The following is a 27869-nucleotide window of genomic DNA, read 5'->3' on the forward strand; positions in this document are numbered from 1 at the left end:
GAGATCCTATATCAATTGCTCAATGACAAGGGCCACGTGGTTTCCATACAGAAGATCCCAAGTTCGATCGCAGGCATCTCCAGAAGGAAGGAATTAATGGGAGACTTCAGAGGAGATCTTGAAGTCAGGATGCTGGGCTTGACGAATAAATAGCCTGACCTGAACCAAGGCACCTTCCTATGTTCCTGTAGGAGGGATGGATGCCATTGGACTACAGCCCCCATCATGCCTGACTGTTGGCCACAGTGGGTGGGGCTGATGGGAGTTGGAGTCCAGCAACATGAGGTTCGCAGCTATCCCCGACCTCTGGCCCTGAATCGTAGACCATGAGGAGATGCCTCCTTCCTCTTTGGGTGGGGCTGCGCCTTCTGAAAGGCAGAAATCCCACAGGTAGCACCATGCCCATTTGCAAAGACTGCTGCACCTGTTGGATTTCTTTATTTATTTTGAAAATGATTTTTATTTGATTTTACAAATGCATTCACACTCAAAGTCACAAATAATAAAGATTACACAAGATTCTTTCAAATCTCTAGACTTCCCTCCTGCCCTTCGTGGGTTCTTTAGTTAACCTTTTCAACTGCATACTACCGTATAATTCAGTCCTCCATTAAATCCCAAGTTTATGTAACATTACAAGAGTTATTTAAGACCTGCCAAGGGGTTCAAGTGTTTGCAGTGCTCTGTCAAATATACGGTAATCCTGTATACATCTCCCATTCTTTGCTGAAGTTTTGATCCTCCTGGTTTTTGATTTTACCAGTCTTTCTTGCCAATCTCTGCACAATCAATTTATTTTGTCTACCAGTCCACTCTGGTAGGAACCTTGTCGTCTTTCCAACTTTGGGCAAGCAGCAGCACCTGTTGGATTTCTACCGCGCGGTTGCAAAAAACACATACACACACACACACAAAAAAACCCCACCAAAACTAGGAAGAAAGCGCGGAAGGCGAGCCAGCCGGCAACAGAGAACCGCCGCCGCCGGGAAATCAAGCCGGCCATAGAACAGCTTTTCCCGTCCGGCGGCTGCGCTCCACGTCGAGGGCAAAAAGCAGGACTCCAGCGGAGATTAAGATGGCAACCTGGGGCGGGCGCGCGGGGCTCGCCCCGAAGAGGCGGGCTGGGGCAGCCACGCCCCTCCCCTGGGGCGGCCGGGACTGCGCTCTTGCCGCGGGGCGCTCTTGGGGCGGGGCGCGCGCAGTGTCAGGCCGAGCCCAGCCTGGAGCGAGTGAGTCAGGTAGGAGGCTGGCGAGCTTTGAACGCCCCCTCTGCTCCGCTCCTCCCCTATCGGTGGAAGAGAGAGAGAGAGATCGAGCCACTTCCCCGCCGTCTCTCTTTTCCCGCACAGAAAATGTCCGGGCTGCAGATCAACTTGGGACCCGTGAAGGAGCCGCTGGGCTTCATCAAAGTCCTCGAGTGGGTGAGTCCTCGACGGCAGGGGGATCGGAGAGCGGGGCTGGGCCAGTGGCCACAGAGGGGTAACGGTTTTTTTTTTTGGGGGGGGGGGTTGTTTACCGCGTTTCCTGGCAGGATCTACCCTACCCACCCCAAACCCCATGGCAGGTATTGGCTGCGAGCCCTGTCTGGCTCTCCCGCTGGATTTTCTTCCTGCATTCTCTCCCTGCCGCCCCTTTATAAACACAGGCGTGGCCTCCGGCCTGTACTTTTCGAAGCTCGCTTAGATTTGCAGGGGACTCATGTATTTCCAGCCCACCCCGCTCCAGGGATCTATTCTGGGCTGTTTCTAAACACACACACACACTTACTTGCATAGTTGGTGCAGGGCGGGGACGTCTGTTGTGTTCCATTTCCAAACAAACCATGTGCTTCAGAGTGGGGATCTGGTCACGGGAGAGCTGGGGTGGGGGTGGGGATCACGCATAAACTCACGCAGGCAGGTTAATGGATCTGTCGCCTTCCGGCTCTCAGCCGCTTGTGGAAAACCTGGACTCGTCGCTCCGCGCGTCACGTTGGAAGGAGCAGCACGCCGTGTGCCAAAAAAGACCTGTAGTTTTAAGCCCTGCAACGTAATAAACTTTTAGCGGGATTGCAGCGGGTAAACTTTATGGTGTGCAGAAGATCCAGTCTTTTTAGATCAGTGGACCGTGGAGTAGGAACTCGCCCACTCTCATAATGCAGACTGAGGATTATTCTTGCTCAAAGGAGTTTTTTCTCTGGGGGCAAAAGGGAACCCAATGACTGTACTTGAGGCCGGTCTGTATCAAGTCACTTTAAGGGAGTGCCATGCAGGACCTTAGCATATCCTTGTTGGGAATCCTGAGAGCCGCTGTCAGTCAGAGGAGACCACTCTGAACTATCAGTTAAAAGGCAGTTTTCTATGTTCCTATAAGTAGGAAGGAACAGGTTGTGGCCTGAGATGTTTTGGCAATGACCCCCTGCATTCCCATGCTGGGGAGGGGCGGGATGTGAGCCTCTGTAAGCAGTGTTAGAATCTGAGATATGAAAGCTAGGAGCTAAATGGCACTGTAAATGTAGGTTATGGGCACGACAACGGAATGTGCACTTTTTAAATAACGAAGAATGCAAAGCTGAAAATGAATGAACTGCACCTAAAATAATTATGTTCATTTTTCACATGGTCTAGTCCTTCCCCTGCGCACCCCGCTAATATTCTTTAGAGGGTCTCTTCTCCAGTCTTCAGAGAATAGGTGGAAGTGGGGAGACAGAAAAAGGTCCTCCTTTCCTTCCTCTCTGAAGTTTTAATCTGAAAACTTAGGCACAGTACTCCGCCCAGAGCTCAGAAACGGTTCACAATGAAATTCCATGTTGCAAAATGCACCTAGAACAGCAGGAGCTTTGAGCACTGTCTGTCAGGGTTTCCCCTTATGAGCGGGGATGGGGGGCAAACTCCACAAGGGTTTCTGGAATACAGTGTTACTTTGGTTGTTGAACTTAATCCGTTCCGGGAGTCCGTTCGACTCACGAAATGGTTTGAAAACCAAGGTGTGGCTTCCGATTGACTGCAGGAGCTTCGCGTTGGACGTTCAGCTCCCAAAAAACGTTTGCAAACTGAAACACTCACTTCCAGGTTTACGGCGTTCGGGAGCAGACTTGTTCGGGAGCCAGGCTGTTCGAGAACCAAGGTACCACTGTACCTCCTTCTCACCAAGACTGGGAGAGAAGTCTTCTACACATTAAGGAAAACGCACACAATACTGTAGTTTGGGACTGTGTCTTGGATCACGAGAAGCACTCCACCACAGTTATTTCACCTGTATTCTGACAGGTACAGACTTGCAGAATGTAGGTGTGGAGGGCATGCTTGAATGCTTCTCCATGTGAAAATCAATTCCCATTTGTGCATAGGAAACACTCGTGTCAGTAACAAGGCTGGTCTGCAACTCGTCTTCCTGACACACCATGGCTTTTCATGGTTGGGGTTTTGTTTTGTTTTTAGACCCAAGTGAGTATGTAATCGTTCAGTTTCTCTTCCTTGCATTTTGAGTGGTGCAGGCTTGCATAAATGGTGCCGCTGGCTATTTTGGGCATTTATTTTCAAACCTATGAAAAGCACTCCTGGTTGGGGACATGAAAGTGTGCATAGATATCCATTAGTCTCTAATGATTAGAGTAAATTTAAAGAGAGAGAGAGAGAGAGAGAGAGAGAGAGAGAGAGAGAGAGAGAGAGAAAGAAAGAAACCCGCATATCACAAAGCAGCCCCCAAACCTCTTAGCCATCTTGTAGTTCCTTTGCAAACCCAACATCTGGAATTTGCACAGAGGCTCTATCCTTTCCTTTTTATTTGGAGATGCAGGAGTTGGAGGAGGGGGTTAAATAGTTTTTCATAGGAGTTTTTTCAGCAGGAACTCCGTTCCGGCACCTCTCAGGTGGGCGCCATTGCCATTAAAAGACAACAAGGGAGGCGTTCATGGTGAGTTCCGGCATCTCTTTTTCTAGAAAAATAGCACTGATTTTTCATGACATGGATTATAGGCATTTCCAGGGATTCCCAAAGTTGTTAGATTGTGATCGCATTGGGGTTGCAGTACAAAGGAGGAGAGAAAGGTTATGAGTCTCAAGCTTCTGTGGGCAGTTCCTTAAGCCTGGCAGCGGCAGGCATTTTTATATCTGAGGTTTAAATTAGTATGTGCTTAAACATGCATGCCTTGTTTACATGTGGTCTTAAGCCAAACCATGAATGAGTGAGTGGACAGGTCAAGAGGAAAAATCACAGCCACTTTGCTCCACCAGTCCAGCTGCTGCTGCAGGATCCAGAGCTACGGGTTGCATCTGAGCCTCATGGCTCATGGTTTGTCTCACTCCAAACAAAGTACAGTGGAACCTCGTGTTACGGACGGGATCCATTCCAGAGGCCTGTTCATAACACGGAACTGATGTAAGCTGAAACGCCACGTTTGCACATGTGCACGGTGCGATTTAGCGCTTCTGTGCATGCGTGAAGCGCGTTTTAGCACTTCTGCACGTGTGCGAGTGGCGAAACCCGGAAGTAACCCATTCCAGTACTTCCGGGTTGCCGTGGGAAGCAAGACAAAAACACGCAACCTGAAGCGGACGCAATATGAGGTATGACTGTATGAACTGTTGCCAGGGTTTGTTCTTTGGTTACTCTGATCATAGTTTTTCTGCGACAGACACATCACAAGCCAGGGTTTGGATGTAACACTATGCCAAACCATGGTTTAGCTCTGAGTAAGCTCAGTTGCAACAGCCAACAGGATTGGAGGAGGAGAAAAGTGGCTGTGATTTTTCTCTTGGCTCGCTCATTCATGCTCAGCCATGGTTTGGGTTGAGTATTGCCTGCAAACTGGGGCAAAGACACAAAAATACAAACCATAAGGCATTAGGGCTGCAATGATATGCTCAGTTACATTTAGTTACATCTAGTGAACTCAACAGGATATTCTTCTAAGGAAATATGTATAGGATTGTGTTGTAAGACATGTAGTTAAGCTTACAAAATTCATAAATATGATCTGGTAAATCCACTTTAAATAAATAAATAAATCACATTATCATTTCTAATATATTGAATCATGGTTCTTAATATGAGTGTACATTATTGATGTGCTCTGCAACGGTGTAAGCTTAACTCTCTCAAATGTATGTTCATGTACTGTACCAATTCATTAAAACTGATTTAAAAAAATACTTTGCCAAAAAAAAAAAGACCGGGGAGGGGGAAATAACATTAAAAAGGGAAGAAAGTTTGAGTTTCAAATAGGGCTATAATGAGAGTACGAAGTATACATTTGCTAGAAAGTACTTTCAGTTTCAGTCTCCTGTGAGATGAGGTTGAATTTTTCATGTCCTATGGAAACACACAATAGTACAGTGGTACCTCTTCTTACAAATTTAATGCGTTCCGAACGCACATTCGTAAGTTGAAAAAAATTGTAAGTCGAATCCCATAGGAATGCATTGGGAGAAAAAATCCGTAAGTCAAAGCAACCCTATCTAAACCGCATCCAAGATGGCGGATGGAGCTCCGTTCGTAAGTAGAAACATTCGTAAGAAGAGTTATTCATAAGTAGAGGTACCACACTGTATTTGTATATGAGGTGGTGGAGGAGGCAGATCTACTCATAGATCTGAGTGATTTTGCAATAGTTTAGTCTAGGTTGCTGACTCCCAGTTGTTTAAGGACAGCAACACTGAAGAGTTTCCCTCTTACCATTTAGAGGCCTGTTAGAAACCCTGATCTTTTTATAGGTAGGGATGGCAGATAAATTTAATTCAGTTTGCATTTAAAGGCATACATACCTAAATCACACCTTTATGAAACAGTACGAGAACTGAAATTCTCCAAGCATTGCAGTGCAGTTCTCTAGCCAAGTGATGTGTACAAAAATGCATAGACTGGGATAAAGTGTACATGGGAGTGCATATACAGCATTAGCAAAATTAACATGCAAAAACACATCACATTAGCGGAAATTGCTTTGCAAAAATGCGCATGTAAAGCAAAATTACATACAAATTTGTGTGTATATTAGGAGAAATTTGCTGTTGCATTTTCACAAGGACTTAAAAAGAAAAGCATAAGCTGGAAATGTGAAGAATTGAAGACTGGAAAAAAAGAGAAACCGAGAGAACCTGAAATTGGCCAGTTCATCCATCCCTAGTTGAAAATTGGGTATAGATTTGTCCTTGCATATGCAAGCTATTCCGGTTCAGCAGGCAGTTGGCTTTGCCCCGAGCCACAATTTTACATCTGCCTCCACCCACCCTTGCTAGTATTTTGCACCTGACTCCAGCTGGCAGACCTGAGGGATCTAGCACAAAAACAACGTAGCTCCCGTGAGCCTAAAGCCCGCCCACCTGTCTTGTGGATAATTGGAGCTGAAGTCAGATGTTGGGAAGTGAAGTGTGTTGTATGCTGCAATCTGGTTGCTTTTAATTTGGATTGACCATAGACACCTTAGTCCTCTCGTGAGCCCTTAACAGAGGGTTGCGAGGCAGCGGACGGGGGAGAAGCCAGAGGGTATTTGAAACTCTTTACGGATGTGCATTGTGCAGCCTATTGTTGAAGTCTGGACATTTATTTCTGGCACAGATGTCTGGAGTAGCCAAGGGTGCCCTCCTAATCCAGAAGGCAGGGTCACCCCTACCATTAGGTAGAGTGAGGCAATTGCCTCAGGCAACAGATGTGGAGAGCGTTGGCAAGTTTTTGAGGACGGCTGCATACTCTCCAAATTTCCTGATTTTCCAGGAACAGTCCCGGAATTACGAAAGCCATCCCACCTTCAGATTTATCCCGGAATGTCCCTATTATACCTACGGGACCGCCTCTCCCGGTATGCCCCGCAGAGGACATTAAGGTCCACAAATAATAACATACTGGAGATCGCGAGTCACAAGGTGGTTAGGCTGGCCTCGACCAGGACCAGGGCCTTCTCAGTACTGGCCCCGACCTGGTGGAACGCTCTGTCTCAGGAGACTAGGGCCCTGCGGGATTTGTCATCTTTTCGTAGGGCCTGCAAGACAGAGCTGTTCCGCTTGGCCTTTGGACTGACGCAGTCTGACCCCAGGGTTACCCTCCCCTAAGTTTTTATCTTATAATGGTTTTATCTTACTTGTAGGTTTTATCTTACTTGCAGATTGTATTAATCTGCATTTTAATTAAATTGTTTCTTTTATACTTGCGTTGATATTTTTGTTGTTAGCCGCCCTGAGCCCGGTCTTGACTGGGAAGGGCGGGGTATAAATAAAATAATAATAATAATAATAATAATAATAATAATAATAATAATTTCCCCTGCCAGTGCTGACAGTGCCGATTTCAGGGAGGAGGATGAGCCGGTGTTTGTCCTGAGTGGCGGTGGCTGCGAGGGAGCTTCCTGTGGCCTCTCCATGGCTGCTGTTGGCCTCCTCCCCTGGGCAGTTTGTAGCAGTTGCTAGAGAGTGGGCGAGGAGGCGGTCAAGGGGGGAGGGAGTAAGAAATGACCCTATTTTCATCTGAGGAATGTTGGAGGGCATGCAGCTGTGTGTTCCACATGGCCTGCCCTATACCTCTAAATCTAGCCTGTCTCCTTGCAAGTGCTGAGCTAAGATTCAGCTGCCAGCCCAGTCAGCTTCTGTTCATGAAATGAAGGGAGCGTGTCGTCTTAGCCTTTGCCACAGACAGCAAATTGCCCTGCGCCAGCTCTGGTGCAAAAATATCCCAAGTACCTGAGAGAGAGCTAGTAGCGATCAGAAAGGGGGAGGCAACGACATTTTCCAAGCTGCAACATGTTTTGTTTTAATAGTACGAATTCTTTGATACATGCTTAGGGTAGGCAGAACGAAATGTTGAATTAATGGGTTTTCCCTCCTTCCTTTCTGATGAAAGTCACCCACCCCATAGCCTGTTTTCCCTCTCTGGTTGCTGGAGCAATGCCGGCAACAGGTTTATTCCAAAATCTTCGTCTTTCCTTTTCAAAGACTTATGGGGTATGCCGGAACGTTAGAGCGTACAAGACGCTTTAAGTGGCTGGAAATGTAACATACAAACAAATTAATTCTTCCAGATGTGCAGATTGGGGCGTTCGACGTCAACATCTGGTAAAACTGGCAAGAACTTTATTAAGAAGAGGACAGCATAAATAGAAAGCAATAAGGCTGTTACTCGGTTAGAGGACTATTGGGGTGTTTCTGGTTGAATCATTGGCATGCATGGAAGGGCCAACACTCCCTAAGTTTAAATTACGAATTACGAAGCTCCTCTGGCCCCACAGTGACCACTTGAAAATTGCTGCGGGCCTTGGTTGAACCATCCTATATAATAAAGTGCAAGTGTCTCTGCGTCCAGTATTCCCTGTGTCCCTGGGTTTGCGCTAGTGCGCATGTGCCCCACGGACACAGGGACTGGACAAAGAGGCGGGACGTACACACGCGCACGCTCTCCCCCCCCTCAACCCTCTGCCTCCTGTTCCCCTGCGGTGGCGGACCAAGATGGCGGCATCGGGCTCCGGGGCCGCCGCCGGCCGTGGCCCCGTTGCCCGATGCCGCCACCTCCTCCTGACAACCCTACCTGGCCCGTGGGAGGAGCGGCGGGGCCGCGGCCTTCCTTCCCTCTCTGTGCTCGGCTGCGGGACACGACGGGAGAGCACTTCGTTTATTTGTGTTCCTGGCGCGCCCCGCGGCTGAGCGCAGAAAGGGAGGGAAGGCCGCGGCCCCGTTGCAACTCTAGCGCCCGTTTTCTTAACGGGCTGAATGAGACTAGTTTAATAATGTTTCTGCCTGTTATAACGTTTGTAAACGGCTGTGCCTGGATGCTGAATGACTTTTTAATTGTATTTTTATTGCTTCTTTTATTTCTCATGCTGTATTACAATTTGAATTCCATAGAATTAATTGTATAAAACATTCCTTTGGCTGATTAATATTCTGATTAATATTCTACAACCTTTTAAATGTGTCTGGGAAGGGTGTGTGTGTTATCGTTTTGCTGTTCTGTTTTAGCTTCTGTGTGGTGTGGAAAGAAACAGAATGGTTGCGTCTAAGCAGCTTGTCTTTTTTTTAAATAAAAAAGCCTGATGTGTGCTTTGTATGTCCGGTGGTGTAACTTCGCAAGCAATATTAACAGCTGCAAAATGGACTCTTAACACATCTCCTGAGACTCTCCTCTTGATCGTTCTGAAGATGCCACACCCGGAAAGTAAAGAGAATCAGGGCATCTCATCTCCCAACTTTCATTTGCTGTTTGTGTGGTCTGAACTTCAGGACAGAAGGCAGAATGGATACCTGCATGTTCTGCCCCCAAGGAATTACACTGCTGGGGAATTAAAAGTCTCATTTCTGCAGCATAGTAGCATTTCGTGCTCAACTTTTCTGGAAGAGCTGTAGCCAAGGGAGCTCCCTATTGCCCAAAGCATCTAAAACAGCCTTCGCCAACCTGGTGCCCTCTGGATAATTTGACATGCAATTCCCATCAGCCTCAGCTAGCACAGCCGTGTTGCCTGTGGCTGATGGAGAGAGGCAGGGCTCTTCCAGGCAACTTACTTATTGAGCGTTCTTCCGAATCTTGCTTGCACAGAGCTTACATGGCGGTTACAAAACGTCTGGTGTTGACTGAGTATTTGCTCCGATATGTTTGCCAGGCAGTTGTATGGCAGTGAGAATTCCTCGTATTTTGTTTGCAGGGTGTTTACATACAGTGATCATCTAGTGCAAACTGAATTTGCAGCTGTCCTGTATGGGGATTGAAACTGCAACCTTGGCATTATCAGCACCACGCTCTAACATGCCTCCCTATTAATCATTTATCCCACACTTCTCAGTGCATTCCACCCTTACTTTCTAAACTGGAAAAAGTACAGGTTGTTGTTGTTGATTATGATGATGATGATGATTTGTTGCACAAGGTACCAGCACTTTAATCCACTTTGGAAGCCTAAAGTTCTGGTATACTCTAGAATCTTTCCCGCAAAAAACTGACAGTCTGGAGGTGCCCATAGTCCTAAACATCTGGAGGGCACGAGGTTGATGAAGGCTGATCAAAAAGAATGTTGACCTCTGAGAAATTCAGCATGTTTCCCATAGCTAGTTTCCCAGGCTTCCTCGACCTCGTCCCTCCAGATGTTTTTGGCCTACAACTCCCATGATCCCTAGCTAGCAGGACCAGTGGTCATGGATGATGGGAATTGTAGTCTCAAAAACGTCTGGAGGCCCGAGGTTGAGGAAGCCTGGTGTAGGCAAAAATATTTATGCTGGTGTTTTGAAAAGTGGATTCTTGACTCTAGGAATCCGAAGTGTTTCCTGCCCCTGCCTCCCATTCTGACTGAGACTCCTGTTTCTCCACAAGTAGCCATTTTGAGGTTTAAGCTTCATGATGAGGTAACTATTTTGTTAGAACAGAAGGTGCCCACGAGAGAGGAACCGGAAACTGGATATTCTCAGTTAAGAACAATTTCCTGCAGGATAGGAAATGTACCGTTAAATGCTTTGTGTTGGAAACTGTATGATCTTGGTGTTTTAATTTGTTTTATGGGGTCTTTGACCATACAATAAAATCGGTATTTTATTTGCAAGGGTGTGTACACACCATGCGTTCCAAACACATTGCCAAGGAACACTGGGAACTCTAGCTTGTTAAGTGTGCTGGGAATTGTAGCTCCACGAGAGGTAAACTACACTTTGCAGAATTTTTGTGGGGCATATGCTTCAAATATATTGTGTTTACAGTACACAGAGGAGACAGAGTGAATAAGACGGTTGCAAGAGTTCCTTCCAGGTGTCATTGGAAAACGGTTAACAGAGCAGACAGATTCCTCAAGGCTTCTCTCTCTCTCTCTCTCTCTCTCTCTCTCTCTCTCTCATGAAAGTTGACATTCTTGGGATTCCATGCAGAATTTCGAGCATACCAAAAAGATGAATGGAAACAGTCCCAATTATATCAGGTGTAGGGACTGAACCAGCTTTGAGTTCGGAGTGAAGGGTTTCAGGCACCACAGTAGGAGTCACACCATTGCTGGGGGTACCATTTGGTAGCAGGGATGTGGGCTATCTAGGGCCGAGGGGGGTCTTGTCTCCCCCAGTATCTCTTGGGAGGGGGCCTGGACCCCTTCAGTGCATGGACGTAGCCAAGATTTTTGTTAGTGTGGGGCAGGCCTTTTGTTGGGAGGGCAGAACCTCCGTTAGCTATTGATTTTTATTGATTATGGGGGGGCACCTGCCCCCCTGGCTACACCCTTGCCTCAGTGTTGTGGGGGCAAGGAGGCTGTGTGCAGAGCCAAACATGGCGCAGCTTGAATGGCTGGTTCCTCCTGAGTGTGAGAGAAGAGGAGCTGCCGGCCATTGAAGCGGTGCTAGGCCTCCTCATGACAATGCTCAGTCGTTAAAATTCTTGAGGATTTAAACTAATTCTTAAGCTGATCGGATGGTGTGGAGGTACGCAAAAACCCCACTTAGTCCCAAGATAAAAGCGCTAATAGGAATACATGTACAGATGGGGGATAGGGTAAAATTTACAAGATCAGAACTAAATTTACCCGGTGAGACCTGCAATAAATTGCGAAGTGTTTCTGTTCAGGATACTGTTGCATTCTCATCCTCCCCCCCCCCCCCTGTTTTCTGTCATCATCCTCGTCCAACATTAGCCTGTGTTCTGTGCCCACTGAAAATGCTCAGTCTTCATTGTGTTGCTGTGGGGTTTCCTTTCCCCTGTTAGGTTTCCCACCCGCCTGAAAATAGTTTTACGTCTACAAACCTTGGGTTTCTCTCCCAGGTCTGTTGGGTAGGCCGTTTTACTTCCAAAATGTTGGACAACCGAGGCGTGGCTTCCAATCGGTTGCAAGAGCTTCTTGCATTCAAGCAGAAGCCGCCTCAGACTTTCAGGTTCCGATAAACGTTCAAAAACTGGAGCATTTACTTCCGGGTTTTCGGCGTTCGGGAGCCAAAACGTACAATAACGGAGGCGTTCAGGAACCGAGGTTTGACTGTACCATTTTGGCTGCAAGGATGAGCAGTGGGAGAGTTGAATTCACTATGGGTACATCAGGGCTGGGGAATCTGTGACACTGTAGTTGTTGCTTGACACCCAAGTCCCATCACCCTTGTCCATATAGGTCATGCTGACTGGGGCTAATGGGAGTCTAATAACATCCTGGATGGCCACAGGTTGAACAACCCCTGGTGTATGTGATGGGAATACCAAAAACTGCCTGCTTATTGGAATGCTGAACATAAAGGCGACATGGAAGGAGCAACATTTGGGGCACCAAATGTGAAATAACCAAGGCAGCACAGATCTGGCCAATTTAATTTGCTGCCTGCGTTGCTGGATCTGGGCTCTGCAAACATAGGCTGTCATTTTTGTGTCTCTGCTGTTTTTGATATAGGGTAGGCTGGTGGTGTTCTTCATAAATGCCATTTCCATGCTTCTAGTAATATTACTGACATTGGGTAATAAATCTATTGCGTTGAGGAGGAAGTACATAGAGACTTGGGGAAATGAATTGACTCTTTCTCTGCTGCCTGCATAAAAAGTGAGGTATGGGGCAATGTACCATCCCAAGGCCGGAAATGGTTGCAAGGCCATTCCATTGGAGCTGGTCTGTTGAATCCACAGTTTCCCCAGGGCATTAAGTGCATTCTGATGACTGCCAGTTAAGATTTCAAACAGAAACCCTCCTTTTTTGCAAAAGATTTATACAATGAATTCAGCCTTTTTGAACAAACCCCCCCCCCAATTTTTTAAAACTGAAAATAGCTTACAGTATTTTCAAACTAGCATGTGGCTGATAGCAATCAGCCAATCTGGGGCCATCACTTCCTATCCCAAGTGACACTGAATACAGTATTTATACAAATCATGATGCATGGGGAAAGTGTTTTTTGCCATTGCTTGCTCATGTGATTTGTTGCTCCATGCAGGAGGCAGGAGAGAGCTGAGCTGACTGAGTTAACAGCTGACTGAGTTAACAGCTGGTGATATAGATAACCAGATATAGCCCAGCCTTAACTTCAGGGGTTTCAGGAAGGAATCTTTGCCTCGACATGCCAGGGACTGTCCAATAGAAGTGGCATTGGACAGGTCAGGTAGAGATGGGCATTGCAGATAAGGCACAACTTTATTTCCAATATTAGCCATAACTCAGAGCAGACCTATTGAATTTAATGGGCATGACGAACACAGGGACATTATTTTCATTAGGTCTGTTCTGTGACTAGAACTCAGTTGAATACAAGCCACCAACTTTAGATAAAACATCTTCAGATAAAAGCCAGATGAAATGAAGAGATCTTTCCTGAATTACAACTCAGGAGGGGTCGCTTGAACCCCATGTTCCACAATTTGGGTGCCACCACTGGAAGGCCCTGATGACCATGCTTTCAGTGTATGTGGGATACAGAGAAGCTCCCTTCCCTAGCGCTTAGGGAGTTGGAAGACTGATGCAGGAGAACGTGGTCCATTAGGTAGCGACCCAAGCCACTTAGGGCTTAAAAGGTACAGTATTTCCTAACATTTTAAAATTGTGCCAGAATTATAGCCAGAAACAGATAGCTGGAGGAGCTACTGCAGGATCAGTGTAATATGAGCCCACTTACATACTTGCTGCTGCGTTCTGGGATCAATGGAAGTTCCCAAAGGAACTTCATAGTTAGTCCCGTGCAGATTGTGTTGCTATAAGGTAGTCTAGACCTGCCTTTCTCAACCTTGGGTCCCCAGTTGTTGTTGGACTACAACTCCCATTATCTGTGACCACTGGTCCTGCTAGCTAGGGATGATGGGAGTTGTATTTCAGCAACAGGTGGAGGAGACCCAAGGTTGGGAAAAGCTCGTCTTAGGCTACTGTAAGTTGTGTGTTAAATAAACTGGTGAAGAAGGACAGTTTACCTTCACCAAAGCAAGCCAGTGTGTATGCTGAGATTATGCTGAAGCACAGACAGGCAAATCCTGTATAACAACCTAGGACTATAAAATTTGCAGTTTATACAACAAGAGCTGGCATTTCTAGGAGGCTAATTACCACACTTCTGTGGTGCAGCTGTTCACGGTTGTTTTCCAGGATATAGTGGTACCTCAGGTTACAGACGCTTAAGGTTACAGACTCCGCTAACCCAGAAATAGTACCTCAGGTTAATAACTTTGCCTCAGGATGAGAACAGAAATTGTGTGGTGGCGGCGCGGCAGCAGCAGCAGGAGGCTCCATTAGCTAAAGTGGTACCTCAGGTTAAGAACAGTTTCAGTTTAAGAACGGATCTCCCACTGGGGAACAATTCCCCCCCCCCCCAATTTTCTGCTGCATGAGATTTTTCAACTGTTCTTATATGTTCTTTCAATGCTGATTTCATATCCGAAGTCAGTTTTGTTCTGTAAGCTCTAGGTTTTTTTGCAATTCATGTTTTTCTCTTTTCATCATAATCTTGGCTTTTTGCAATGCAAGAATTCAACATTTTATTAAACACATAGCAAAAGTAGTACAATATGAAGTTTTAACCCGAGGTACCACTGTATTCCCTGCTTGCTCACCTAGCAGGCCACAGACTGTGGGTCAACCCAGTTGGTGCAGTTCATGTGAAACTTGCATGGTGCACACACACAAAATGCCTCTCTGCAAGCAGGATCATGGCAGGCTCAGGGTCTCTCAAATGAGAAAGGAGCTTGATTTCTGCAAGGTTAGACCTAGCTTTCAAACTGGTGGGTTGTAGAGGCAAAGAGATTCCTTGGCGGTCCCATCCTTTCTTAGTCTAGCGCCAACAATTCACCAGGCCACACTCATACCATACAAGTACATTGCTTCCGCTCCCCAAAGTCTGTTTGTGAATGGTGAGGAGTACACTACAGTTCCCAGGATTCTTTGGGAGAAGCCATGACTGTTAAAGTGGTATCCATGTGCTTTGAATGTAGGGTACAGATATGACCCCAAGCTCTTTCCCTGTTAGCCATCAAATTCTCAAATCAGTGAATTTGGTGTTGCAGACCCAGAAGATTAGCCTCTTAAAAAAAAAAAGCTGTCAAGACCTTTCTTGAGAGCCAGTGTGGTGTAGTGGTTAAGAGCGGTAGACTCGTAATCTGGAGAACCGGGTTCGCGTCTCCGCTCCTCCAGAAAGGAGAATGTTAGCCGCTTTGAGACTCCTTAGGGGAGTGATAAAGCGGGATATCAAATCCAAACTCTTCTTCTTCTTCTTCTTCTTCTTCTTCTTCTTCTTCTTCTTCTTCTTCTTCTTCTTCTTCTTCTTCTTCCTCTTCACAGAAGTCCTTTTATGAGTAAGATATTGTCTTAACGCCAGCTGCTTTTCCATTGGCCCCGTTAACAATGTTTCATTGTTTCATTGCTGTTGTTTTATTGGTCCTTTCTGAACTTTTATCTTTCAACCAGCAATTGAGAACACTTTATTTGCTATAAATTTGTCAAATAAAAGTGTTAATATTCTTGAAACGGTAGAATGCGTTGTACCATTTCAGACTGCAAGTGGGGAATCATCTTTCTGAATTCTTTTGCCCTGACCGCTAGCCGAAAAGGATGCAGGGCAAAGTGTCGCATCTGTGCATGCGCACGGAGCGGTTTGCACTTCTGCGCATGTGCGAAGCGTGATTTAGTGATTCTGTCCAGTACTTCCGGGTTTCCTGCGGACGTTTGCCGGAATAGACGCTAGGCAAAGCGGACGTTCGCGGAGGTATTACTGTATTAAGAATTGTCTCCCCCTGGTGCACAGTATTGCCCCAAGAGTCTATCTACCTTAGTTGGGTAATCTGCAGCCTTGCAGATGTTGCTGGACTCTTAACTCCCATCAGCCCCAGATGATTTAGAATGATCTAGAACTTTAGGGGCCTTATAAATTAACAGTCACAACAATTATAATTACAGTGATAATCAGGCAGAAGGGTGGAAAAAAATGGCATCACAGAGAGGCAGTGGCTCCAAACTGTATGGAAGGGAACAAACAGGTTCCCAGAAGGTCCACAATTCAAGATGACCCATTACTGATCACCTTGTCACAGCATAGGAACTTTTTATGATGTAAAAGGGCCGTCAGAAAGCATGCATTCCCTCCTCCATGGTGTACGTGCCTAGGCGCCCGAAAACTGCACTAATGTGTACATTTGCTTTTGTCTTGGTCCTTTGCAGATTTTTGCCATCTTTGCATTTGCCACCTGTGGAGGTTACAGTGGAAAAACATCTCTTAACCTCACCTGCGACAATGTCACAAACGTTTCTCTTCAAGCCAGCTTTGCATACCCTTTCAGGTAAGAGCATCTATGCCTTTGAGGATCACTGCCACTTGTGGCTCAAAGAGAGAGGCCCTTCTAATTGTCCACGCAACAAACACGTCTCTCTCCAAAGAGCTGCCCTAGACTTGGGGAATACCGTGTGTGTGGACAGGAATGGCTGGTTCCAGGTTTGAGGAGGCTGTGGTCAAAGTGCCTTTTGAAGCTGGAGACTCTTCTCGTTGAGACCTTCAGGGCTTACCTCGCCGTTAGAGGCAATGCCGTTAGAGGGTTTTCTGCCTCAGGTGCCAAAATAACTTGACTGCCTTTGGGCAACGGGGCGGGGAAGGTGCCACCATTTGCTGCTCTGCCTCGGGCAGCAAAATACCTTTGGCTGACCTTGATGGGAGACCACAGCGGTTCTTACAGCAGTGCAGCAATGACAGCTGGGTCTGGCTGCCATTTCAGTTTCCCACAACCCCCCGGGGTTGCATCGTGGAGGGCTATCTCGGGAAAGTAAAATGGCAGTGATTATTCTGGTGTCTGATGTTGCTTGGAGCTCTGGGTCAGGGGAAAAAAATGTTTGAAGGAGAGGTCCCAATCCAGCAGCAAGGTGGGCCCTGAGGACAAGGGAGGTCGAGTAACCACCACACAACATTTTAGACCACATAACTTTAGTTCCTGAGCACCCGCATCTCTGGTTAATATGTGGTGTTAAAAGGTGTTTAGTATGTTATTGGCCCGCAGCCTTACATTTGTTTCTTTGAAGTGTATGGTATTGTTTTGACAGCTGTAATCCTTTTCCTTTTTACGTGTTTTAACATTATTAAATTAATTTTAAAAACCCAACATTAGCTATAACAGATGCTCTTACACTTTTTCTGGGGCAGGGGGCAACTAAGACTGCAATCCTATGGCAGAGCCCTATGATGAATTGATGCCTGCCTCCCCCCCCCCCCCATTTACCTTAATGTTAGTTAGGCCACCTACCCACCAAGTGAAGCAAGGCTCTTTTCTGCCTCTGCAACCTCCTCCTTCCTGCCTTCCTCTGAGAAATGCCAAAGGGGATCTTCTTCAGAGTGAGAGCTTCTGGGCAAGATGGTTTTAAACTTAGGAGTTTTTAAAGTTACTGTGATTTTCAAAGTTGATGGAAAGAACCATTGTCACCTATGAAGCCCAGGCTGAAATGCTGCGTAGGGATTGGTTTTGCATTTCACTCTGTTTGGTTGGGAATCTTGCAACTGGAAAAATGAGCTTCAGTGGTTTTCTCTCTCTCTCCCTTTTAACTGTCCGGAACTCAAGGTTGCACCACTCTGCGTTTGACAATCCTTCAAAGGAGCAGTGTATGAAACTCTGGAACACAACTTACCTGGTGGGAGACTTCTCCTCTCCCGCTCAGTTCTTCGTCACTTTTGCAGTCTTCGTGTTCCTGTACTGCATGGCTGCCTTGGTGCTCTACGTGGGTTACTTGCACTTGTATCGGGGCACTGGTAAACTCCCCATGATTGTAAGTTGGCAATGCCTTGCTTCCCCATAATTTATAGGACTCAGTAAGGATATGTGTGCTGCTTATCGGTTGGGTATTGAGTCTACTTGATTTGTGTGTTCCGTGCTCCAAGAGAGAGCTGTAAATGGGCTGCTAAATCTGGAACCAGTGCGCTTAAAAAAAATGTTTAGGGGTACTCTCATTTTGACTCAAGAAAATCACAATTTTATAGTTCAAATCGGGGGAAACAAATACAGTAAATGGACAAAAGTACAAAGATTCACAAAATGTTTAGGGGTATGTGTACCCCTGCATCCCCCCAGAAAAAAGCACTGTCTGGAACAATCCAACCACCACAAAAAAACCATATTATTTAAATTGGTGATTCCCGTTCTTAATATCATTACATTCAGATTGTCACTTTTTTATGGACCATTTTTGTTAGTAGTAGATGGTGGTGAAACCGGCTGCCCTCAAAGGTTGTTGGACTCCATCTCCCATCAGCCCCAGTCAACATAGATGATGGTCAGGGACGATGGGAGTTGTAGTTCAGCAACATTTGGAGGGTCACAAGTGCCTCACCCCTGCTTTAGTGGGAAGGCAAGGGGTTCTGCACAGCTTTGGAGATGGTTCTGTGTACTTCTTGGTTACTAACCGTGGATAATTTACCAAACGAAACACTTAAATCCTTATTTTAAAAAGTGTTACGGAGTGGATTGTTTTGGAAGACAGGAATTCTCTTTAAAACCCTGGAAATCTCTCAAAAGTTAACTTTTGATTAAATTAAAACTCTTTTAATACAAAACACATGGGCATTTTGTACATTTTTATATGCCTTTCCTGGGTGTGAAGGATCCAGGGCCCATACCTGACCTCTGGATGTATTTGAGAGGTTACCCTTGAAGCTGGGCAAGTGTGGTGCACTCCAGATGTCCTAACTATGATGCAATGATTTTTTTCTTCCTATTCTCCTTGCCGCTGGGATTGCAGGAGCTCTGGTGAGTGTGGCATTCCTTTCGCATGTTGAGTTGCATTCTGAACACCAAGACAGGGCCCACTCCAGCTTACCAACCTTTTTCTTTACGGGGCTTCTAAAACACAGAAACATTAAGGCCCATCCCTCAGTGGCAGGGCAGGTGCTGAACATGCGCAAGGTCCGAGGTGCTGTCTTAAGACCTCTCCAGTTAAAGGGAGCAATGGGGGAGGGCCTTAGTGCATTGGTAAGGCATCAGCTTCGCATACAGAAGGCCCCAAATTCCATCCTTAGCATCTCCACATAGGGCTGCAAGCAATCCACATGTTCAGCTGCTGTGTCACTGAGGAATAATAAAGGTGTATGTGTGGATCAGCCCTGGGTAGCTCTTAGCAGTGACTTGGTTTGCTGACCAGTTGTGTGCATCTTCCACTGTCCCCTCCAGAATAGACAGCTAACAACTTAAAAAAACAAAACAAAAAACCCAGAAGCTTTTCTTTTGGGAATTATAGGGACAGAACTACCTAAATTGTATAGAAATTTATGTATGCTACTATAGCAGCAATAATGCTACTTGCCCCAAATTGGAAAAAAGCAAGTGTCCCAGTAAAGGAAGAATGGATACAAAAACTTAGGGAATATGCAGAAATGGCGAAACTTACCGGAAGAATTAAGAAATCAAGATAACAAACTTTTTATATAAAAGAATGGAAAGGGTTTATTGCATATTTACAGATAAATTGCAAACAGATAAAAAAAACATTAGCAGGATTATTGTAACAACCTGCAGTTTCATAAGAGTATATATTTAAAGTGGATGGTTAAATGAATCCAAATTAAATGAATTTGGATATGCAGAACATATTTTAGAAATAAATTTAAGGAACCGCAGAAAGAGGGAGAAGGAAGTCAAACTTTGAAAACTTAAATTGACTATAAAATGTATAAACTTGAAAAGTATAAAGAAAAACTTTTAAAGAAGAAAAGAACAGACTGCTAAGGGTGCCTGTCTTTTCTCCTGATGCAGGACTTTGTTATCACAGTGGTTGTCTCTTTCCTGTGGTTGGTGAGCACATCAGCCTGGGCTAAGGCCCTCACAGACATCAAAACATCCACCGGAGAAAGCTTAACCAAACTTCCACCTTGCGTGAACACCAGTCGATGTCAGTTTACTGACATCAGAAGCTTGGGTTCCTTGAATGTCTCTGTGGTATGTATGCATTACCAGATGCTGGGGCTACAAGCAACTAGAGATCCTCATGTTTTCTTTCTTTCTTTGAGAGTTTTCCCAGGAGACAGAATATTGGTCTAGTTTGGGGATAGCTAACATGGCGCTCTCCTGATGTTATTGGGCTACGGCTTCCATCACCCTTGACCATTGGACATGCTGGCTGGGACCACTGAGCGCTGTGGTCCCATGAGCACCTGTAGGGCACCACATAAGCTGTCCCTGGTCTAGACTAGAGGAACCAACAAGGCAGTTGTGCTTCACATAATTTATTCAGAGCATGTAGAAGGACCATAGCTCAGTGGTAGAGCATCTGCTTTGTGTGCGGAAGGTCGCAGGTTCAATCCTTGGCAACTCGACCTTTTGGCTAAGACTAGAGTGTAGGAGGAGACTCTTGAGAGTCCCATGGACTGCGAGAAGATCAAACCTATCCATTCTGAAGGAAATCAGCCCTGAATGCTCACTGGAAGGACAGATCCTGAAGCTGAGGCTCCAATACTTTGGCCACCTCATGAGAAGACTCCCTGGAAAAAACCCTGTTGTTGGGAAAGATGGAGGGCACAAGGAGAAGGGAATGACAGGACGAGATGGCTGGACAGTGTTTTTGAAGCTACCAACATGAGTTTGACCAAACTGCGGGAGGCAGTGGAAGACAGGAGTCCCTGGCGTGCTCTGGTCCATGGTGTCACGAAGAGTCAGACATGACTAAATGACTAAACAACAATAAACAGAGTGTAGGCTGGCTATTCTCTGAATTCAACAGAGCTGGGTTTTGACCTTGACCTACCGCTCGTCCATCCTGGAAGGATTTGCATGCCTTATTATATGCTTCTTCCTGTTGCTGCCTGCTGAAAACACTTCTGTGCACACCCAAATCCCTCAGGGGCAATAAATGCTGCTGTACTTCCTGTAGATTGATTTGGAATCAAACATTCTCTAATGAAAAAATATTAATCCCAGTGCATCAGTTTGGACTCATACACAGCTCTTCAGAGCAAGATGCATTGGGACCGGTCAATTTTCATATTCTGAACTTCCGTGACTGTTTTTTTTAGGGTTTTGAGGTCTTGGTGACGAAAACTTTGAAGTTAGAGGGGGGTTCTCATTTAATACGATACAGTAAAATGCTTTTCCTGTACACTCTGGGTCAAACAGCATAGTCTGCTCAGTCACAGAAATATTTTCCCCTGAAGGTAAAAAAGAAAAAGAGAACAGATGCTGGAAGCTGCAGTTTCAATCGGAAGTATCTTGGTAGATTGGGTTCTTCCCCTGCAGGACAAAAAACTCAAGGGAGACATAATTTTTTAAATAAGAAAACTGGGCCAAGAGGAAAGAGATAAGTGTGTCCTGCGCCGAGGCAAACACCCAGTCCGGATAGCAACTTCCTGCAGCTCTTTGGGGTTAGAACAACATTCCTTGGGGGAAATGTTTTAGTCTGACCTTGAGCAGTTAAGAACTAAAACAGGGACAACTAATGTGGCGCCCTCCATAGGTTGTTGGACTACAGCTCCCATCAGCCCCAGCCAGCATGGCCCAGTGGTCAGGGATCATGGGAGTTGTAGTTCTCATGGGAGTGATGGGGAGGAAGGGACCAGAGCAGGTCTGTTCTGTGATTGTTCTGGGATTCTAACACTGCATTATTTTCTCCACGGAATTCATGTTGGAAATGCAAATTGTGGGATGCAGCTGGTAGGATCAGGCAGGTGCACTAGTTGCCTGAAAGTTCCTTCTTAGGCCAAAACCTCCATCTCTTTTCTCCTTTTCTTTCTCCTAGGTCATTGGTTTCCTCAACCTGATCCTCTGGGCAGGGAACGCTTGGTTTGTCTACAAGGAAACCAACTTGCATAAACCTCCGGCTGCCGCTCCTCCGACCCCAGGCAACCCCCCACCTCATTCGGGGATGTAAGGAGCACGGAGAGCCATCTGCTATGGGGTGCAACCTCTTGCTGGCAGGATGGTCATGGCAGCAGGTTGTTGTTGTTGTTGTTGTTTTGTAAACCCCCCTCCTGATAATGCAGTTCATGTGTGAAAAATGGATGGATTTCTTTTTTGTTGTTGTTCTAAAACTTCTGTCTAAGAGGAAAGAATGGAGATCTCTGCTCAGCCCCATGTGCATCCAAACAGATCATGCCACAGCACTGAAGCTTATTCTGTGCATTGAAAATAAGGACACAAGTTTCTTGATTTAAAGCCCAGGAGAGTTTAGCTGTACAATTTTCTAAGGGCTGCATTTCCAGCTGGCGCAGGTCTGCACGGAGTTGTGCTGCTCAGTGTAAGCTGCAGCCTGATCCTGTATATGTTTACTCAGAAGGCGGTCCTGTTGAGATCAGTGGGGCTTACTTCCAGGCAAGTATGCTTAGGATTGCAGCCTTGGTCTCACCCAAGCATATATATATATATGCTTAGGTGAGACCAAGGCTCACGTATACATATGTATATATGCCTTCGGCTGCCTTGCAGGTAGGAATTGTACATAACACTCGAGATGTACATTGTTCTTAGGTTGCACTGCTGCCTGGGACAGTGTCTGTATGTGAAACTCCCGTCACCAAACTTTAGATCTGTAACTCTGAGAATGGAACAGAGCAGGGCTGGGGAACCCGTGGAGCTTGTTATATGTTGCTTGATCACAACCCCCTTTCAACCTTAACCATTAACCATGCTGGCTGGGGCTGCTGGAAGTTGGCATTCAACAGAATCTGGGAAGCCACGGGTTTCCCACACACATAGAGAGGCTAAAAGCATTTCTCTGCACTTAGTGTATATAGACCAGAATATGCAAGAGTTGTTGAAAGGAGCTCTGCATAAAATAATGGCATCTGAAGCAGGCTCCAGAAACTTGAACGGAACCCTAACCTTTAAATCAATGTTGAATTTCTAGCCCTTGCAGGTGGTAAGAAAATGTGAGGCTTCATTTAGGATAACAATCAGCCTCTCTCCCTAGCTCCACACCTCTTTTACCTTAATCCAGGCTTTATCTAGCGCTTTGCAAACCAACTGGACTCGGAATTTTGAATTTCTTTAAAAAACAACCAAAGAAACCATGCTTGCTGCAAATTATTACACAGTGGCATGTAAAATCATAACAACTACTAGTAGAGCTTGCAAATTCTCATTATCTGGTTAATTCCCCAAAACCCTCAGTTTAGGTTTTTGTGATTACAGGGTTCGGAAGCTATCATGCGTTTAGCGTGGTATTCCGGAACTCCTGGCCAAACTCGGCTAAAAAGCTGCAAGTAGTTCATCTTTCTGTGTATGTAGAATTCTGCACAGTTTGGATTCCTAAGGATCTTAGTTTTTCTTACTTCAAATAACTTTTAAAAATGCAAGGTTTCAGCTGTCATGGTTACAGATGCCAAAAATGAAGCTGCAGCGCTTGGAGGATGGATGGATGTCTTACAGCTGTGCCCTTTTCTTCATTATTTCTGATAAACCTCCCCATTGCCAAATTGTTCCTCCACTGCCTGCTTCATGGACTATCTCCCATTTCTAAGCTGCTAGTTTTCCAAAATATTCTGGAAAAGTGGCAGAATTCAACAGGAATGCAGAAGGGAGCATGCATATGGAGCACATTTATGGAAAATAGCTGCATAAATTTTAATGGTGCTCAGAATACACTGTCTTAATTCATCTAACTACTTTGGGAGAGTTCTGCTATGATCTCTATTCATGACATAGGATTCCACCCCCCACCCCCACCCCGGTTCGGAGGGATGTATTTACAAAAGCTTTGCATGAACTCCCAGCAGTGTATTTTCCATCACATTGTTGATTCAGTAGGATTTTTATCGTGAGATGTCTTGGGAGTAGGGTTGGGGGACCCCCCGAAATTGTTACCGGCCGATTAGATTACAGCTCCCAGGATTTTTGATCAGTGATAGTGGTGGCTGTTGGAGCTGCTATGAGACTTGAGTCCCAGCAAGATGCAAAGAGTAGGGATGGGGAAATCTGACACTTCTGGTTCCTCTCACTTTTTCCAGTCTTCGGATCAGTTTTCCACATTTCCACTTCAGTGTGTGATTTTTTCTTTTTTAATCACCAGCCTTTTAGTGTGAATGTCTCTTAATATGCACAAAATTGCATGCAGTTTCCCCTAAAGCACACACACAGTTTTGCAGAGCTATTTCCCCTAATATAGTGCATCTTTATGTACACTTTACCCCAATATATATATGCATTTTTGTACACATTGCTTGGCTGGAGAACTACATTATGAAATTCGGAGAGTTTTTTCATGTTCACTTTTCACTGAGTGACAAGCTTCCCAAACAAAAAACCCACCCACAAAAAAACCACAACCAGACCGCTGTTTGAAAACCAGTGATTTGAAACAATGAAAAAGTGTTAGCAGATTGTGGTTTTTTGATATGACAGGCAGGCTGTGCAAAGAACAACTGTCTCATTTTGCTAACAGGAAATGTGTTTCCCAAAGCAGCGTGATCTGCTTTTATGTTTTGTGGGAAACTACAGCGGTCCTGAAAATTAAAATGAAATAGCTAGTAACTTGCTATTTTTGCTCCCATCCATTCTATATGCATTTCTTTTCTTTTCTTTTTGCTGAATTACACTGGTGATTGCTTCCCCCTTTTTTGTCAGTGAAATCAGCATCCAAACAGGTGATACAAATCAAAACTGTTTATGGGTGCCTCTGCCTATAGAATTCTTGTATCCCAACTTGTGGGGAGAAATCTGGAGAAGCAGCCGTGGCACAGGAGTCTGGATTGCTTCCCCTCTCACTTAAATGCTCAGCATGCCAACAGGCGTGACTTGCAGTGTTCCAAGTGTTATCATCACAGCCATAAGGGCTAGAAACTTGTGAACGTGGTTTAAAAATGAAAAGCTGAGATTCCTGTGCGCATTGTTTGTTTATTATGGGTTGTATCCATTTGACTCGCGCAGCAGATTTCCATTTGTGAAGCAGAACTCCTCCTCTCTCCTGCAGCCCTTGCCCTCAAAATCTGCTTCAGAGGGTCGGGTGACCCTCTTCCGGAGGGTAGAGGAAGAGGCAATTGCATTGCACGAGTGGAATGCTTCTCACATAGCAATGGATACATGTTTCACGTGGCTAAACAAGCCGATCTAACCAGTAACACCTAGCTTCTTAAGCAGGAAGGTTCTTCATCACATAACATACGCTGAAACCTTAATCTGCACTCAGGGTGTTGGGAAATCTGCATGGTGCTCAGTGCTGAAGAGTGGAGAATTGTCACTTCAAAGGCAGAATCCTAAGTTCCAGTGCCTGTATATATATATATATATATATTTCTACTTCTCTTTGTTTATGCTGCTTGTCCCCCCGCCCCAACAATTGTTTCCTACTTGCTCCAGGCGTGTGAGCAGAATGCATGAAGAAATAAAATGCCTTGCCAAGTTACCACAGGGAGGTGCCTCATACATTTCTGAAGCCGCTGTGTGTATATTCTGCTGCTTGTTTTGAATGGTTGTTCTCTGCACTTCTCAGGGCTGAGGTCATGTCCCTTTGGGGGCCTTTATTATTATTATTATTATTTTTACTCATCATGGCTCCCTCCCTCCACCGTTGCTTGGCATGAATGTGCAGGGATCAGACCTTATTTTCTGCTAGATCGGGAGCTTAAGGATGGGCCATAGCTCAGTGACAGAGCTATGCAAGCAGGTTGGTCCCAGGTTCAATCCCCTGGGTAGGACAGGGAAAAGACTCCCAGAAAGATGCTGCCGGTCAGTGTAGACAGTACAGAGGTGGATGAACCAAAGGGTCTTAGAATAAGTCATTTCCCCAAAGCAACTGAAGATTCCCTCCACCCCCAAGCTCAGACAAGCAGATAACCCTGACCTGCGAACTTTGATAGGAATCGGGCCTCATCACAAGACCTGTTTGTGGCCTATCACCTTGCTGTTTCTTTCTTTGGCCAGGTTCTGGGTTCATACTGTTGGTTGAAACTGACCCCAGCCGCACAAACCGCTCGCCTCCAACCAGCAGGGTGGATTTTCCCACCCAGTACCTGACCTGAGAACCATTCAGGTGTTTCAGTGGAAGCCTTTTCTAGGTTGGCCTACAAAATCTCAAAAAAGAGAACTTTGGGCCTGAATTGGGAGCAGAAGGTTGAGGGCACGACAAAGAGGGTGCACAAAACCACATCCCCTTTCATGGTGATGGGGAGGAGCAAATTGGGAAGCCCTGTATACAAAAGTCACTGGTGCTTCTCTGGCTTCCGTGCTGTGGGATGCCAACGTGCGCTCCCCCCACCCCCCAAATGACATTGCGCTGACATGGCATCTTTCAGGTCCATTGTGGGAAATTCAAAATGGCAGCTGGCAGCACAGAAAGCAGAAGGAGCGCCAGTGAGTTGGGCACCCCTTGAACCTTCCCCTTTCCCAATAGCCAAAATGCACACACACACACACCCCACACTTTTGCTACCATCAAATAGGGTGATGAAAACGGTGGGGTTGATACAGTAAAACTATTCCTCTAATCAGTTTGCCACTAGTCTACTCAACCTGTGGTGGCACCCGCACAACAGCTGTATGAAGGGAGAGAAGTGCATAAAATGATTGTGTTAGATAGCCCCTCACACTGTCTCAAATGCTTATAAAACTGTTATAACACTGGATGTACTTCACTATGCAAATGTATGCAAATAATGCTGCTTTCTAGTAATGCTGTAAACCAGTGGTTCCCAACAGGTGGTCCGGGGACCCCCAGGGGTCCGCGAGCTATGCCAGAGGGGTCCGCAAGATGCTATTAGAATAAAAAATATATTAAATATATTTCGTATGATAACAGATTTTTTGTTTTGGCCGCTTCCTGCATGAGCAGAGTCTAGCGCAAAACTAGAATTAGATAGAGGCAGTAGTTCTGCTATATGCCGTTAGGTGGCGCTTTACAAACACTACTGTTTTGCAAAGAGGCAGCGCGCACATTCTACTAACGCTCACCTCCCCAAGATGCTTTGCGCGCGTCGGCTTCATTTGTGTGCTACTGCGCAGGTACCCTGTCTTCTCCATTCCCCTCCCTCCTCTCTGGCGCGCGCTGCCTCTTTGCAAAACAGTAGTGTTTGTAAACAAAGCGTTGTTTTTCGCGGAAGCTACAGTTCGCACAGTTAAAAATGGACCGTTGGTTGAAAAGTGGTTCATCTCATTAAGAACTGAAAATTAAAACTAACTGTATACTGATGGAGTACTCTGTTGTAACTGTAAAAAACGTATAAATATAAAATATAAAAAGACTCTTAATTTGGCTCTCACTTTTTAATTTTAGGATTAGGAATTAATGGGGGTCCTTGTCACAATAGCGGCTCAATGAGGGGTCCTCGAGAAAATTTTGTTGGGAACCCCTGCTGTAAACAAGCACATTTGGGGAGGGGAGGGAAGAATGCTGGAATGAAATATAGCTAACAACCACCCCCCCATTAACTTGGGGACATGTTACATAGCATAACACCCACCATTTTTTACCCCTTGATACTAGATCTTTCCTAAATCACCCCAGATGTAGATAGCACAAAGAAATTCATATTATTTTCTCTTGCAAAGAAATATGGATGTGCCTTTTTAAAAAATCCACTAGCAGTGAGCTCTGTGTGTTTCTTTACATGACTATGGAAGTGCAGTGTGACTATCCCTGATCAATTGAGCTCATGTGAAATTGCAGTTGATTCCATCATTTGCTTTTTGTATACATGTGTTTTTTCCCCTCCGATGGCAGAATATGGAGGCTAAATGCATTTATTATTTAAACACACACACCTTCTTACTTTATATAGTTTTTTTGCTTGTCTCTCACAAGAATTGTTTGAGATCCCTGTATGTGTTCTGCACACACAACAAATGCAATAAAACAAATTGCTCAGTGACTATATTAAAGTTGCAAATGCTCTCTTTCTTCCAGAGTTTGTCAAGTGCCCGGTTTGGCTTGAGTTTGTGTATCTTCTACCACTGTTCTGAGCTTTTGTGATGTCCTGATAAATCTCAAGTTTTATTTGAAGGGGGTGGGGAAGCATGTTTCTAGCTCTCATTCTGGTAAACACAATCTTAGAAATCAGGGCAGTAGTTAGCTGAAGGTGGAAATGCGGCAGCTGTCATAA

At 45.5% G+C, this 27869-nt stretch overlaps 2 protein-coding genes across 2 annotated transcripts in view; one reads left to right on the top strand and one right to left on the bottom strand.

The window, feature by feature from the left end:
- The window catches only part of KMT2B (lysine methyltransferase 2B), a 68237-nt gene extending 66397 nt beyond the window's left edge, over positions 1-1840 (bottom strand). Inside the window, exon 1 of the mRNA XM_060275713.1 lies at positions 1768-1840. Within this exon, the coding sequence (XP_060131696.1) occupies positions 1768-1824 (57 nt within the window). The 5' untranslated portion in view covers positions 1825-1840. The remainder of the gene's footprint in view (positions 1-1767) is intronic.
- Positions 1201-27643, top strand: LOC118086573 (synaptophysin-like protein 1). The gene is made up of 5 exons (XM_035118348.2): positions 1201-1421; positions 16037-16155; positions 17419-17623; positions 19603-19785; positions 21578-27643. The coding sequence occupies exons 1-5, from the start codon at positions 1353-1355 to the stop codon at positions 21707-21709; spliced, it is 708 nt and encodes a 235-aa protein (XP_034974239.1). The 5' UTR covers positions 1201-1352; the 3' UTR covers positions 21710-27643.
- The last annotated feature ends 226 nt before the right edge of the window (positions 27644-27869 follow it).

The sequence above is a fragment of the Zootoca vivipara genome, chromosome 6 (genome assembly GCF_963506605.1).
Source record: "Zootoca vivipara chromosome 6, rZooViv1.1, whole genome shotgun sequence".
In the NCBI taxonomy this organism is placed as follows: Eukaryota; Metazoa; Chordata; class Lepidosauria; order Squamata; family Lacertidae; genus Zootoca; species Zootoca vivipara.

What these genes read in the sequence shown, in the direction of transcription:
- LOC118086573 (XM_035118348.2), top strand. Translation starts at nt 1,353, where the DNA reads ATGTCCGGGCTGCAGATCAACTTGGGACCCGTGAAGGAGCCGCTGGGC. An exon ending in TCATCAAAGTCCTCGAGTGG is followed by an intron (nt 1,422 to 16,036) that starts GTGAGTCCTCGA and finishes GGTCCTTTGCAG; the next exon opens with ATTTTTGCCATCTTTGCATT. An exon ending in AGCTTTGCATACCCTTTCAG is followed by an intron (nt 16,156 to 17,418) that starts GTAAGAGCATCT and finishes CCGGAACTCAAG; the next exon opens with GTTGCACCACTCTGCGTTTG.